Source organism: Pleurodeles waltl, chromosome 4_1 (genome assembly GCF_031143425.1).
Source record: "Pleurodeles waltl isolate 20211129_DDA chromosome 4_1, aPleWal1.hap1.20221129, whole genome shotgun sequence".
Classification (NCBI taxonomy): domain Eukaryota; kingdom Metazoa; phylum Chordata; class Amphibia; order Caudata; family Salamandridae; genus Pleurodeles; species Pleurodeles waltl.
The window spans coordinates 993,143,788-993,157,502 of record NC_090442.1 but is presented as its reverse complement, the minus strand read 5'-3'; the positions used below and the strand labels follow the sequence as shown (position 1 = coordinate 993,157,502).

At 44.0% G+C, this 13,715-nt stretch overlaps 1 protein-coding gene across 2 annotated transcripts in view; it reads right to left on the bottom strand.

Annotated features, from left to right (window-relative positions):
- Window positions 1-13,715, bottom strand: part of LAMB1 (laminin subunit beta 1) — a 728,031-nt gene that overhangs the window by 130,142 nt on the left and 584,174 nt on the right. For both annotated transcript variants that reach the window (XM_069229822.1, XM_069229821.1), the window contains one exon: window positions 1,195-1,373. In XM_069229822.1, coding sequence (XP_069085923.1) covers window positions 1,195-1,373 — 179 coding nt within the window. The remainder of the gene's footprint in view (window positions 1-1,194; window positions 1,374-13,715) is intronic.

Sequence of the window (13,715 nt, the reverse complement as noted above, 5' to 3'; positions counted from 1 at the left end):
TCATAGAGCCACAAGTAAATGCATAGGTTTTAGACAGCAAGGTGACTGAGCTTTCTTCTGCTGAAAGTTTAAGTTAAGAAAATTACTCAACGGCGGCAGAAATATCGGTCATGGGGACTCCTGTGGTCCTCAGTTTCTTAAGGAGACCCCACACTCGATGGTCAAGTCCCCCTACTGAGTCCCATGTGGCTGTTGAGATGCCCGGTTTTTGCCCTGCTGCCAGAGAAATGAATATCAGTAACTAAATACTGTGGAATAGCAAAACTCCCTAATCAGATGAAAGCATTTTCTGTTACAGAGGTGACCCATGTTTTGGGCACAGCTAGGAAAGGCGCAAGTTACACGTGAATTTCCACTCAGAAGCATCCTGGCATGACTGGCCCAATAAGGAAGGAGGTGAACTGACCAACAGTTAGTTTATCCAGTGTGCCCATCTGGTATTGTTGAGTGCTTTGCTGAAGGCTTAGAATCTCTGGAGTAGGAAAATATTGATGGGGAATGGCACCTACAGGACAGAACTAGAATAATACAGAAATCACAAGGTGCCATATATATAGAATCACTATGAACTATGGTATTCATTACACAGCTCGTTATTCCTTATCCCCTTGGGGAGAAAAATAGAGCAATAACTATGCACGCCTTCACAGCCAATGTGGAGCCCAATGTACTCACAGTACAACTCTGAAGTGTGCTTCTTCCCAGTGGCGTAGCGTGGGTTGTCAGCACCCGGGGCAAGGCAAGTAATTTGCGGCCCCTAACCCGTGGATTTTAGCACTCGAGTCTCTTCCAAGATGTTGCGCCCGGTGCGGCCGGCCCCCCCTGCACCCCCACGCTACGCCACTGCTTCTTCCCACAAATCTGCCCAGCTTGGTACTTGGTAAATAAGATGGTGTTCTGGGAACTTAGCAGAACAATGGCGCTGGAGGCCCTTATAGTGGAAAAGAGTCAAAGGAAAAGGTGCAGAGTATTTGCTGGTGTTTGGTGTAGGCCCCCCACTGCTGAGCAGAAGTAATTCTTAAATCTGTTTGCCTTTAATGGTCTTCAGTGAATTCAAGAAGAGGCTGCAGGGCAGTGGTTCATGTGTGGTCCACAGTTAAAGCTGCATTCCAGTGTATCTTAATATTGTTAAAATACAGGTTTATTGTGCGGATTTTTCAGCAGCTACTCGCCACAACAGCCTTGAACACTCACCATGGAAATCAGAGATTTTAATATACTCCAGTTGATCTGCAAGTTCTTTAACCACTCTCTCCAGACTCTGCGCGTCCTTCTGCAGATCAGTCAGCTTTGCTTCCGTCTCATTGGTTTGTAACGCAGACAGCTCTTTTTCTACGTAAACTATCTTCTCCAACACATCTGTTTTCAGCTTCCTAGTAGCACAATAAAAATTCTCATGTTTGTTAATATTCTGTAACCTTTAAAACAAGTAATATATTTTCCTAACAGCATTCAGATGTTCATACAGATTATCAACCAGTGTGACATTTCACTGGAACCAAAATAAACACCAATTGTACTTTTCTCTAAAGTAGTAAGACGGGTAAACATTTAATAGCTGCAAGTGAAGCGAAAATACATTCAATCACAATTAGATCATCTATCTAAACACAACAGTGAGATAACTGCATTTCTATGAAAGATGCAAAAGGCTCCATGAAACCCACGTACTGTTTTTTTTACAAATACAAACTTGCAGAACAGAAAAACTGAAGTTTTGAGAATCAACAATGTGTTTTTTCAGACCTTTTACGAATCATCATGTAACTAAATGGCTACTTATCTATAGGAGTAGTTTTACAGCTTGCAGAATTATTAGGATTCACTTTCTGTGCATTATTTCACCTTCTAGTGGTTAGATCCGGAACTCTGTCTTTTAGTAAGTGTGGGAATCATTGTTGATCACCCTTTGGTGCTATGTCCATCTTCCATTGGCTCATCCTCACAAGGGCCGTCTTGCTGACACTAGGTATTGCCATTGCACCTGTGAGCTTTGGAAACTGCCTTGTGGTATGAAGGTCACGTGGGGCGACAGGCTGCGATTCCTCCAATTCTACACATTCTCCTTGGAGTGAGGCCTCCTCGGAATACTCCACTGGACTGCACAGCATCTATTACATTTGCAGTCTGTTTATCTCATTTCATTCTTTGGAGGGAAGCATCAATTGCAGTTCCGAAGAGGCTCTTACCATTGAAAGGCATACTGACCACTGCTGCTTGTAATTCTGTACTGAACCTGACACCACTAGCCAGGCATCTCCTTTTAGATGGTTCCTGAGCAAAGCTGTCTACATGCCGTGTCCACCAAATTTAATGTGGACTTTAGGCATGTATTGGCGATGGATTTTCCCTCTTGGTCTTTGCTTTTCTTGTACTGCTCGAGGAGGTGCTGCATAAACTCCTCTATTTCCTCTCATTGTTGGTGGCTGTATCTACTGAAAAGTGCATTTGAATTCACAATGCTCCGTTGTATGACGGCTGCCATCTCCATTTTTCTTCCTACCACTTCCTCCTCCTTCTTGACCTCCTTATTGGATATGCAGGCACATTAGAACACTTGCCAGCAGTGGTGACAATGATGTAATTAGCCCTGTGTTCCCCTTAATGTAGATTGGGCCCTGAAAAGAGTGTCTGTGTTTCTTCTCTATTCTTGGTGTTACTGTCATAACCACTTCTTGTTCTTTAAAAGCTACACACCCCTGGTCTAGAATGCTGGGCAGCACTGGTAGGAACTGGTTGTTTCTTTTGAGGGTAGAAGTTTCTAAAGTAGGAAGCATGACTGTCTGGTCTTCCTCTAGGTGTACCCCATAGGTGTTGCCTCTGCTATATCTTTAGGAGGTGAGGGCCTCAAGGGATACGACCTAAGCCCTTACATGGGGGAATCTGTGCCTAGATGCTACTGTTTCGGAGAAATAGAACTGCACCATACTGCTCCTCTTTTTGTTTATCTTCATAGTCGAAGAAAAAAAATCCTCATCTACTTCTTGGGGCTGTGGTGTCAAGGTGGGGACCAGCTCTGTGCATTTCACTTCTTGAGGCCCACCCTTCCCCTCCTCTCCCTCTTCCCCCTGAGTCTTCTTAGAAATCCCGTATTCCTTCAAGAAGTCATGCAACTCCTTATTCCTCATTATTATATCCTCCATTTCAACCTTGAGTCAATTGTTTTTCCTTTTGGCATCAAGGTTTTTTTTCCCCACCATTGAGCATCAGTACTTTATCTTGAACATCAAAACCTCTTCTTTTCCCTCCCACAGGCGTGACTTCATTTCAGAGTAGAGGCCAGTTAAGAGGGTTTTCTTCCAATGGTGTCTCGACTTTAATTTGTGAGGTTCCTTATGCTTGTGCTTCTACTTCACGACCACTGATGTTTTTTGGCTGCAGGATACTCTTTGAGGACTTCCAGCTTGATGGTTTCAGCTCAGCCTCACAACACCCCTGAAGTGTTTACCTGGTGTTTCTTTGGCTCACTGTGTTTTGAAGTCCTTTTCTGGTTTTACCTCAACATCCTAAACATTAGAACATTCTCCCTGTCCCAATTCAGTTTCCTTTTTTGGCCTTTGGCAATCCTGTAGTATTCTTTGATTCTTCAAAACGTTTCTGTGAACTTTCGTTAGAAACTAAAACCTGGATCTTCTGCTTCAATGACTCTGGAGCTCTCAGTTATACTCTCAGACCCAATGATGGAAACAAAGCTAAAGATGGTGATCACAGTGGATTCCAGGGTATACATAAGATGTCACAGGAGGATGGGCATAACACCAAATGGTGGTCGACATAGCCCACCATAGATGACAATAATGGATTCACTTGTGTAGCATGTGAAGCCATAAAAGATTCACACTGCAAAACCTAGGTATGTGATGACACAGACAACAGAACCTACTTAATATCATTCCCCAGTATCTCCTAATCCATGAAGAAAATATCTCTAAATGGGCAAAAAATAGTTACATATGATTCTTCCTATCCATGTGAGATAAAAGAGAAACATGTATCCATGTTATCAATCATCCAGTGTTGCGAATCAACTGCCTGACCAGTTCACTCAACGTATTGGATGACTGGTGATCAATATTGATATTGACTCTTCTGACCATTTTATCAATCTTGCCGTTAATCATTGCTATAATTTCCTGCCCTGGAATTTTTCAATTCTGGTATAATTTCACATTTACCTACTGGTGAGAATACACATGATGAAGAACATGAAAGTGTGTTTCAGTAGGAACAACAGTGGGAGCATTGGTAAACTGGAAAAGGATGCTTGGGTGCTTAAGTTTAGCCTTTGCTAAAAATGTAATGTCCTATTCAATACCGATCATTTTCACGTGTGTTGAAAATAAATAGTAGGTTTTTGGTCTCACTCGAAATGGACAAGGTATTGTGGCACTTGAGGATAGTGTTATTAAATCCCAGATTCCCAAGGCTGTATACTATAAAAAAAAAATGTACATTAAAAAAGAAATGCAGACAGCTTAGAGGGAATTCCGGGCTAATAGGACTGCAAGGAATTTCGAGTATGTGAAATCATTAATGAAAGGAGTGTGTTTGTGGCTTAAGTTAATTTGATGACATTAACAATCAATCTATTTTGATGAAAATACACGTCAGATTTACTTTCTATGTGGCTATGGTTTTTGTCAGCATTGGCTGTAATGCTTCTTCATGTTGGATTATCCTCCACCCTAAAGGCACATTTAGAAACAGCTGCAAAGTGATATAAAGTCTTTTACAAAATAAAATAATTTAAAAAAAAAAATACGTATGAGGAAATGGGGTGTATTATATTGTGTGGATGTGGCACCTCATTGTGTGGTACACTTAACAACCCCTCTAGGACCAGTAGTGAGTAGGGTTAGTTTGTTAAATGTTAGCACAAGTCTGGGTAGCTGTGTCTGAGCAGTCAGACTTACACAAAGGAACAACTGAAAAGCATTTAATCAACACCAAAACAAATTATTTTAAAAAAAATAAAAAAAACACTAAAGAAATCCAACACCAATTTATGAAAATAGATTAGATTTTTGTGTAATTTTTAACACCAAACTGAAAAACACCCACCCCAGGGTTACAGAAATACAAGATATAGCAAATCAGCAGTTTTACTTAACCACAAACAAGCACTGGCAAATTTACCAAATGTAACACTTAGAACCTTTTTTCAAGGAAAACTTGGGTAAGTATCAGTGGGGCTGCTTGGAGTTACTTTAGACGACCAACTCTGGCAAGACTCCAGTGAGGGGAACCAGCAAGGTCCACAGAAACAGTTTCTTCTCCACAAAAGGCAGCCTCAGTTCAGTTCCAGTATCAGTGGCTCCTTACCATTAACTTTTATGGGCATGGTCCTGATGCAAGGGATACAGGATGCTGAAGATGCTGTGGGGTTCAACGGGGTCTTCCTCAGTCCGAGGGCTTGGTGAGGAGATCCTGGGCACAGAGGTCATGATCCCTCCGAACCCTCTCTAGCTGGGTAGACGTCCAATCACAAGTGAGCTACTAGTTACCCAGCACAGCGGTTTCAGCGGTCTTCTTCCTATGGCGGTAACTAGCCTTCTGGGTGATCTAGCTGCACTCTGATGATTCTTCAGGGTCAGGCATACAAGGGGGCCACTTTTATGTGTCAGATCTTGGCCCCTTGGGATTCACTGTTTCAAGGAGCAGCCATTTGAGAATAATGGCTACAAACTCACCCTAGCAGGCTTCTTCAGCTGTTGTAGCCCTGTACTGTTAACAGGAGTTCAGCCAACTGGCCCTTGTAATCTCTTGCTTCAGCCGTGCTCAGGAATCAACTACTCCATGCGCAGGACACAACAGGCACTGACCCTTCTCCTTTGCTAGCAACAAGGTACAGCAGGTAGTCTAAGATGGTGCAGTCTCTCTTTACCTGGTCCTTGGTGCAACAGGTTGGTTCTTCTTCAGTACTTTTCTCCAGTCCAATGAGATCAGAGTTCTGTGTGCCCTTTAAATGCCCAGAAAAGGCCTTCGGGGAGGATGTGGTCACTAACCAATGGGCTATTAGGTTCCATCCTTCTGAATGACTACTTCCCCTGTTCTGCCCAATCCCAATATGGCACAACCCCAATCTTGGCATACAGAGCTCCCTAGCCCAACCAAAAGGTGTGGCTTCCAAGGAGGCAACACATCCCTGAAAAACTAGTTTGACAACTGGCTTTCCCTCTCTGTCCCTACTGCCAGCCTGCTCACCTAAACAATAGAGCAGCCCCTCTCCCAAGTGTCTAACGAAGGCAGCTTTTCCTTTGAAGCTTGCATCATTTTGGGCTAACACTCATGTGGGCGCCATTCCTATTCAGGGCGGCACAACAAGTGCTGCAGACCCTGATGGAACATTAACTTATAGGCCCTGGGTGCCTCTCAGTAGCATATATTATGCACTTATAAGTACAAGACTATACAATTAGCAATAAGCCATTCAACCATCTACCTTTTTAAAGGTCAGAGCTCAAGCACAGAGTCCTGATTAACAGGGTTCAGGGAACTCCAGAGCCATTACACCAGTGCCTAGTAGTCAAAATAACGCATACCTTGGGGGGTGAAACCTGCAAAAAGCCTATTTTCTCACAGTAAGCCAAAGATTTGGACCAAGCAATTGTGTAGTGGTTTGTAGGGATGGTCTGTAGTCCCTGACTTTTCAAAATTGGAGGGCAGCTAGGAATGTGTGGAAGCCAGGAGTTGGAGAAGGCTAATTTTGAGGTTTTTGTTTTTTAAGAAAGAGTTTGAGTTGAAGTCTGTTTGCATATCAAGAAAGCGGAAGCTATTTAGCTTAATTCAGAGATTTACAGATTTTTCTAAAAGTAGGCAATAAAGGAAGAGCCGGTGCAAAAAGTGACAATGTTCAGAATCAATCAATCAATCAGGAATTTGGAAAGCACACTACTCACCCGTGAGGGCCACAAGGTGCTAGGGGGAGAGGGGGTGGGAAAGAGAGAAAGAGGGGGGGGGGGGGGTGCTGCTACTGCTCGTACAGCCAGGTCTTGAGAAGTTTCCTGAAGGTAAGGAGGTCTTTGGTCTGGCGGAGGTGGGTGGGAAGAGTGTTCCATGTTTTGGCAGCAAGCTTCAAGAATTATATACTGCTGGTTGTAGTTCTGTGGATGCGTGGGAAAGTTGCGCGGACGAGATCGGCAGAGCGGAGATGCCGGGTCGGGGTGTAGAAGGAGAGCCGTCTGTTGAGGTATTCTGGTCCAGTGTTGTGCAGTGCTTTGTGAGCGTGGGTGAGGAGTTTGAAGGTGATTCTGTTGTTGACTGGGAGCCAGTGCAGGTTTCTCAGGTGGTTTGTGATGTGGCAGTGGTGGGGATCTCCAGGATGAGGCGTGCAGAGGCGTTCTGGATGCGTTGCAGCCTTTTCAGGATCTTTCAGGGCATGCGGACGGTGTTGAAGCAGGAGGAGGAGATGGCGTTGACTTGCTGGGTCATGCAAAATGAGGAGTCCAAGATGAATCCTAGGTTGCGTGCGTGGACGGTGGGAGTCGGAGCGGCTCCGATAGTGGCAGGCCACCAGGAGTCATCCCATGCGGAGGGGAAGGAGCCGAAGTTGAGGACTTCTGTCTTGTCAGAGGGACAGAGTGAATGATTGTATGATGCAGGTCATAATGGGGCATGTAAACCACATTTAGGGACTTCTGTCCACCAACTGATCATCAGTAGAGTTTTACTAACATTTATAAACTTCATACCTTAATCAGTCTAGGCCCAACACCACAATATTCTATTGTATCGTGCCTTGCTTAAAGATGTCGATTATAGCCATGTTGGCATATCATAAAACAAAATACAAAATAAAATATATCTCTGTCCATATAGACATGATGAAAATGTGCAAACAAATGGGGTAAACATAAACCTGAAACTATTATAGAGAAAGCCAATGGGTGTGAGGTTTCAGCACCAGGATGATAAAATGTTTACTTTTGCAAAGTGACCCCTTTATGGGTGGTCACTCATTTTTTTCGGACTAACAAGCTGGGAATCTTGAACTTTAACACTGGGACACTTATTTTTATATTTAATAAAAATCCAATCTAATGGCTTTGAGCAACCACAGAGGAGGGAGCTGCTAAGTACCCTGGCCACACCTCTGGGTAGACACACAGGTTCTGCATATGGGAGAAGAGTTCCCATTCAGAATTTTGACAGTTAAGGGCAATGTAAGATTGTCAGCTGTAAGGCAAACGGGAACTACTGAAAAAGTGGGTGGAACTGGATATTTTACGCCACTGGCTAAAGAGGAGAAGGGAAGCACACCTACCTACTAGTTAGTGCCAACCATTAAGGTGGCACCAAAAGGAACACGCCTTACAACACTTTCTGGACCTGCAGAGGATCAGAAGATGACTAGACCTGCTGTCTGTGACCTCGGAGGAGGCCTGCGGGATGGGAGCTGCTCTCTCTTGTATCCAGGACAAGGCAGGCTTCAGATGTCAATTAGCTGACCTCCTGCGAGATTACAGGGATACATCAAGCTGCAAGAAGCCTTTTCTTGGAGTTTTCCAGCTGACTAGCAGCAAATGGCCTTCACTGGACTTTGCTGAAGGCATCTGATTGACACCTTGAGAGTCTATAAGTGCTCTTCTTTGAGGTCCAGGGGGGCTTAAAAGTGTACACCTATGGTTGTTTGGGCATCAGAAAAAAGTTCTGAGACTGAAAAACTTTTCTTCCAGATGCTCAGGGCGACCTGCGGGTTAAAGTATTCCACTAGCAGTCACCTGCATCAAACTGAATTTCAGCTTTGTCTTAGCCAATGCTCCCAGCACCTCTAAAAAACATGACCAAATCCCATTCTGCTCTGGGACTTGTAACATTTTGAATGAGAAATATTGAAAGTAGCAGGACTCCAGCAGGCTCAATCTGCTTCAATTCTCTGGCCTTCAGTTCCAAAGCGGAGACTAAAATTTCAGTGGCGAGCCACTCAGGGAAGGATTTTCTTCTCAAAAAGTGAAAAGTTCCCTTCTGTGTTTCGACTTAAAAATGTTTTCAAACTCATTGACTTCCGGCTCTCAACAGGACCATTCCACTTGTTTCTTACCAGGACTTTTTCGTGGTTGCCTCACATTGCACCTAGGTACCGGTCTACTGCTTCAAAAGATTATTATTAGCACATTTTGTTTTTTGGTGAGGTTTTCACATGCATCTTTAAAAATTCATATCTCTGGTTCTCCTTAATATATTTTTGTTCTAGTCTTATTTTTCTCATATACGGTTTCTCTTTATTTTAAAATTGTTGTGGAACATTACTGTGATTTGTGTGACTATTTCTACAGTGCACTTAACACATTCCCTTTGATTTAAGCCTGATGCTTCACATCACATTCCTAGGGATTGAGGACAGGTTTATTTTAATTAATTTGTGTGACATATAGCAGTTGGTAGCCTTATCGTGACATCTAGCAGGTGGTGGACCTTATCCTTTGAGGTGAACATTTGCCCACGACAAATAATAATCCACTTTTCTACATTTACCACATATAGCTTAGCATAATGCCGGACTAGAAGTAGAGAATCAATGGCGTAACCCAGATCGCAACCTTTGCAAGGATCATCTGCGGAGTGTCATCACTATTGTTTAAAGTTTATCATAGAGCCTGCCAAGTTATTTAATGCAGAACATTCCTGAGAGTACAATAGTGAATTTACACAACACAGTCAGCCTTTCTTGAATTTCTACACTTGATACATCTGTATTTCTTCTTGCATTACTTGCAAGTTTGAGATGGGGCGGACCATGTACAGCAATGTGAGAGTGAATAATCATAAATACAGCTATGGTTGATGTCCAAAGCAAACACTTAGGTAAAATAACATATACTCCTGGGGAATTATGCACAGCCTGTGAATCTAGAAGAGTTGCATCCTGCAAAACGGTTGCTGTCCAATGGGTACAGGCCATCGCTTTTAAAGTTAACAGGACCACATGTGTCACCCTTTTTCTGGGCCTTGGCTTCTTACAGAAGCCAGCTGTATCGCAGTACTGGACTACAAGGAAAGTACCAACAGCTGGGCCTTGTCACATCGCTTGGCCCCATTCCTATCCAACATTACAAAAAAGTGCTTTGATTCGAAACTTTACCATAAGACATGGCAAATTGTAAATTATCATTTTCGACTGTGAAGCAGCGATTGTACAGCCACTACTTTGTGTGCCTTGTGGTGCTCATATTGCTCCTTCATTTTAGGTGGGGACCATACATCACTTAGCTGACCCATCTGTGTGGCACTTGACTCCTGATGGTGACACGACCATGGTGTGCCTGGCCCTTCTTTCTGAGCCTCTTCCACACCCCTATGATACTACTTAGCCAAAGTCGGCTAGCTTGGGCATCAAAGAAAGGGGTGGAAATGGTAAAGGAGACTTCCTATTGTGTCTTCACTGTGTGGGTTTGTTGGGGGCAAAGTACCAGGGGGACCAAATTCACCCACTTTAAATCCCTTTTTTTTCTCTCCAACATAATCTCTTGTTCACTAGCCTAACTGCATTTCTTTCCCAAAAGATGGGTCTGTGGGAGGAGGATGAGCTGAATCTTCAGCTTATGGTTTTGTTTGCCTTACAGTGCATTATAGAACACACATTTCAAGATATGTTGACTAAAAAAACAGGTTTTTGACACCATTTTAAAGAGAAACCAGTGGCATTATTCAGTATTTCTACAGCTGCCCTATTGCTGAGGAGCAGTGTTTCTCTGGCACGGCCAGATTTTGTGAGAACAGATGGAATCAAAAGATACAAGAGAAACTAGCAAGAACATTCCACCTTTTTTCACTTTCTATCCAATATTTAAAATTATAGTAGCCACTTGCAATTACAATAAATTTTGAGGGTTTATAATTTGATATATCAGCACTGTAGTCTTAACATGCAATTTTCCTCCTCACAAGGTCATCTGTCAACATTGTGTAGCAAAAGCCATTACCATTTAGATTTATGTGACCATCCAACTTTCCCGGCAAAAGAGGGAAAAAAAAGAACCTGAAAAAGGGGTCACATTAGGAGAGCATTGTAGACTTGCTATCAATGTTACAGTGAGTCATACTGACTCGGGGATGTCAACTCTCACCACAGGAAAGAAACATGCAATTAAACACTTCCAGAACCAAATGAAATCAGACAATTATATATATTGTATCCAATGTAGTGCAGTCAACCATTTCATCACTACAGATGTGCATGATTGTTATAATGGCTGAGTTAGTCATATAAATGATGCTAAAATGGTTAGAAGAGTGATTGGATACTGCATATTGTCCTGTGTGGGTACTGTTGTTGGTATGAAAGTTTTCAGCATGGCTTGTAAAATGTTTTCTTCTCCTATATGTGTTTCCTTCAGTGAGCTCAACAAACTGTGGGACAGAATTGCAGATTATTATTAAGGTGCTTGTAGGAAGCTGGCTCTTCATGTGGTATGTAAATACTGTGTAAGGGGTCCAGGGTTTCCTCAATGAGTGGATAGTGCTTGCTAGGGAATCCCAAAGTGCTCTCTTTAGGGGTAGTGTGGTTGAGCAGCCTTAAGCTTAACACAGAGGACTGCAAGACATCTACAAATACACACAATAGTCAATAAATGAGAGACAACTCAAAAAGGAGAACCCACCAATTTATAAAAATAGCAAGTATATTTAGATATGTTTAAGCATTAGAGAACAATTGTTCAGGTAAGTACGATTTTAAACAGAAATTCTTTTTTACTCTAAAAAGTGGACACATGCAGTTTGAGTTCTGCAATGTTATCCTATGGGAGGAAAAACAAGTTCTGCAAACCGGTAGAGTACAGAAGCTTACAAGACCAGTCTCTTGGGGTTAAAGGTGTGTAGTGGGCACGATCCAAGGCAGCACTCACAGTAGACCCTTAGTGGCATTGGAGTGGCCAGGTGCAGAGTGCAAAGCAGCGTCAGGTACCCAATGCTTTCCTATAGAGATCGGTTACTGCAGAAAGGGGCTGCAAGCTCAGGTCAGGAGGCCAGTCGGGGTGAACCAACAGCAGGGCTCAGGCCTCACAATGCTTGAGCACAGGTAAGCACCTTTAGTCCTCTTCTCCACAGCTAAAGGGTGACGGGTGCAGAGGTGTCCTTAGGTGTTGGGTTTTCTGACCGGATCAGTTCCAGTGGGGTGGGGGCTGTGTACAGAGGCTGCAGGCATCGTCAGGGAGTACTGAAGGGGTGAAACCACAATGGACGCAGACCTTGGGAGGAGGCACAAAGAGGGTGTACCCACCCTCAGGGCTAGTAGCCATTGGCTACTAACCCCCCAGACCTAAACACGCCCTTAAATTTTGTATTTAAGGGCTACCCTGAACCCTAGAAAATTAGATTCCTGCAACTACAAGAAGAAGGACTGCCTAGCTGAAAACCCCTGCAGAGGAAGACCAGAAGACGACAACTGCCTTGGCTCCAGAAACTCACCGGCCTGTCTCCTGCCTTCCAAAGATCCTGCTCCAGCGACGCCTTCCAAAGGGACCAGCGACCTCGACATCCTCTGAGGACTACCCCTGCTTCGAAAAGACAAGAAACTCCCGAGGACAGCGGACCTGCTCCAAGAAAGGCTGCAACTTTGTTTCCAGCAGCTTTTAAAGAACCCTGCAAGCTCCCCGCAAGAAGCGTGAGACTTGCAACACTGCACCCGGCGACCCCGACTCGGCTGGTGGCGATCCAACACCTCAGGAGGGACCCCAGGACTACTCTAAGACTGTGAGTACAAAAACCTGTCCCCCCTGAGCCCCCACAGCGCCGCCTGCAGAGGGAATCCCGAGGCTTCCCCTGACCGCGACTCTTTGAATCCTAAGTTCCGACACCTGGGAGAGACCCTGCACCCGCAGCCCCCAGGACCTGAAGGACCGGACTTTCACTGGAGGAGTGACCCCCAGGAGTCCCTCTCCCTTGACCAAGTGGAGGTTTCCCCGAGGAACCCCCCCCTTGCCTGCCTGCAGCGCTGAAGAGATCCCTAGATCTCCCATTGACTTCCATTACAAACCCGACGCTTGTTTCTACACTGCACCCGGCCGCCCCCGCGCTGCTGAGGGTGAAATTTCTGTGTGGACTTGTGTCCCCCCCGGTGCCCTACAAAACCCCCCTGGTCTGCCCTCCGAAGACGCGGGTACTTACCTGCAAGCAGACCGGAACCGGGGCACCCCCTTCTCTCCATTCTAGCCTATGTGTTTTGGGCACCACTTTGAACTCTGCACCTGACCGGCCCTGAGCTGCTGGTGTGGTGACTTTGGGGTTGCTCTGAACCCCCAACGGTGGGCTACCTTGGACCAAGAACTAAGCCCTGTAAGTGTCTTACTTACCTGGTTAACCTAACAAATACTTACCTCCCCTAGGAACTGTGAAAATTGCACTAAGTGTCCACTTTTAAAACAGCTATTTGTGAATAACTTGAAAAGTATACATGCAATTTTGATGATTTGAAGTTCCTAAAGTACTTACCTGCAATACCTTTCGAATGAGATATTACATGTAGAATTTGAACCTGTGGTTCTTAAAATAAACTAAGAAAAGATATTTTTCTATATAAAAACCTATTGGCTGGATTTGTCTCTGAGTGTGTGTACCTCATTTATTGTCTATGTGTATGTACAACAAATGCTTAACACTACTCCTTGGATAAGCCTATTGCTCGACCACACTACCACAAAATAGAGCATTAGTATTATCTATTTTTACCACTATTTTACCTCTAAGGGGAACCCTTGGACTCTGTGCATGCTATT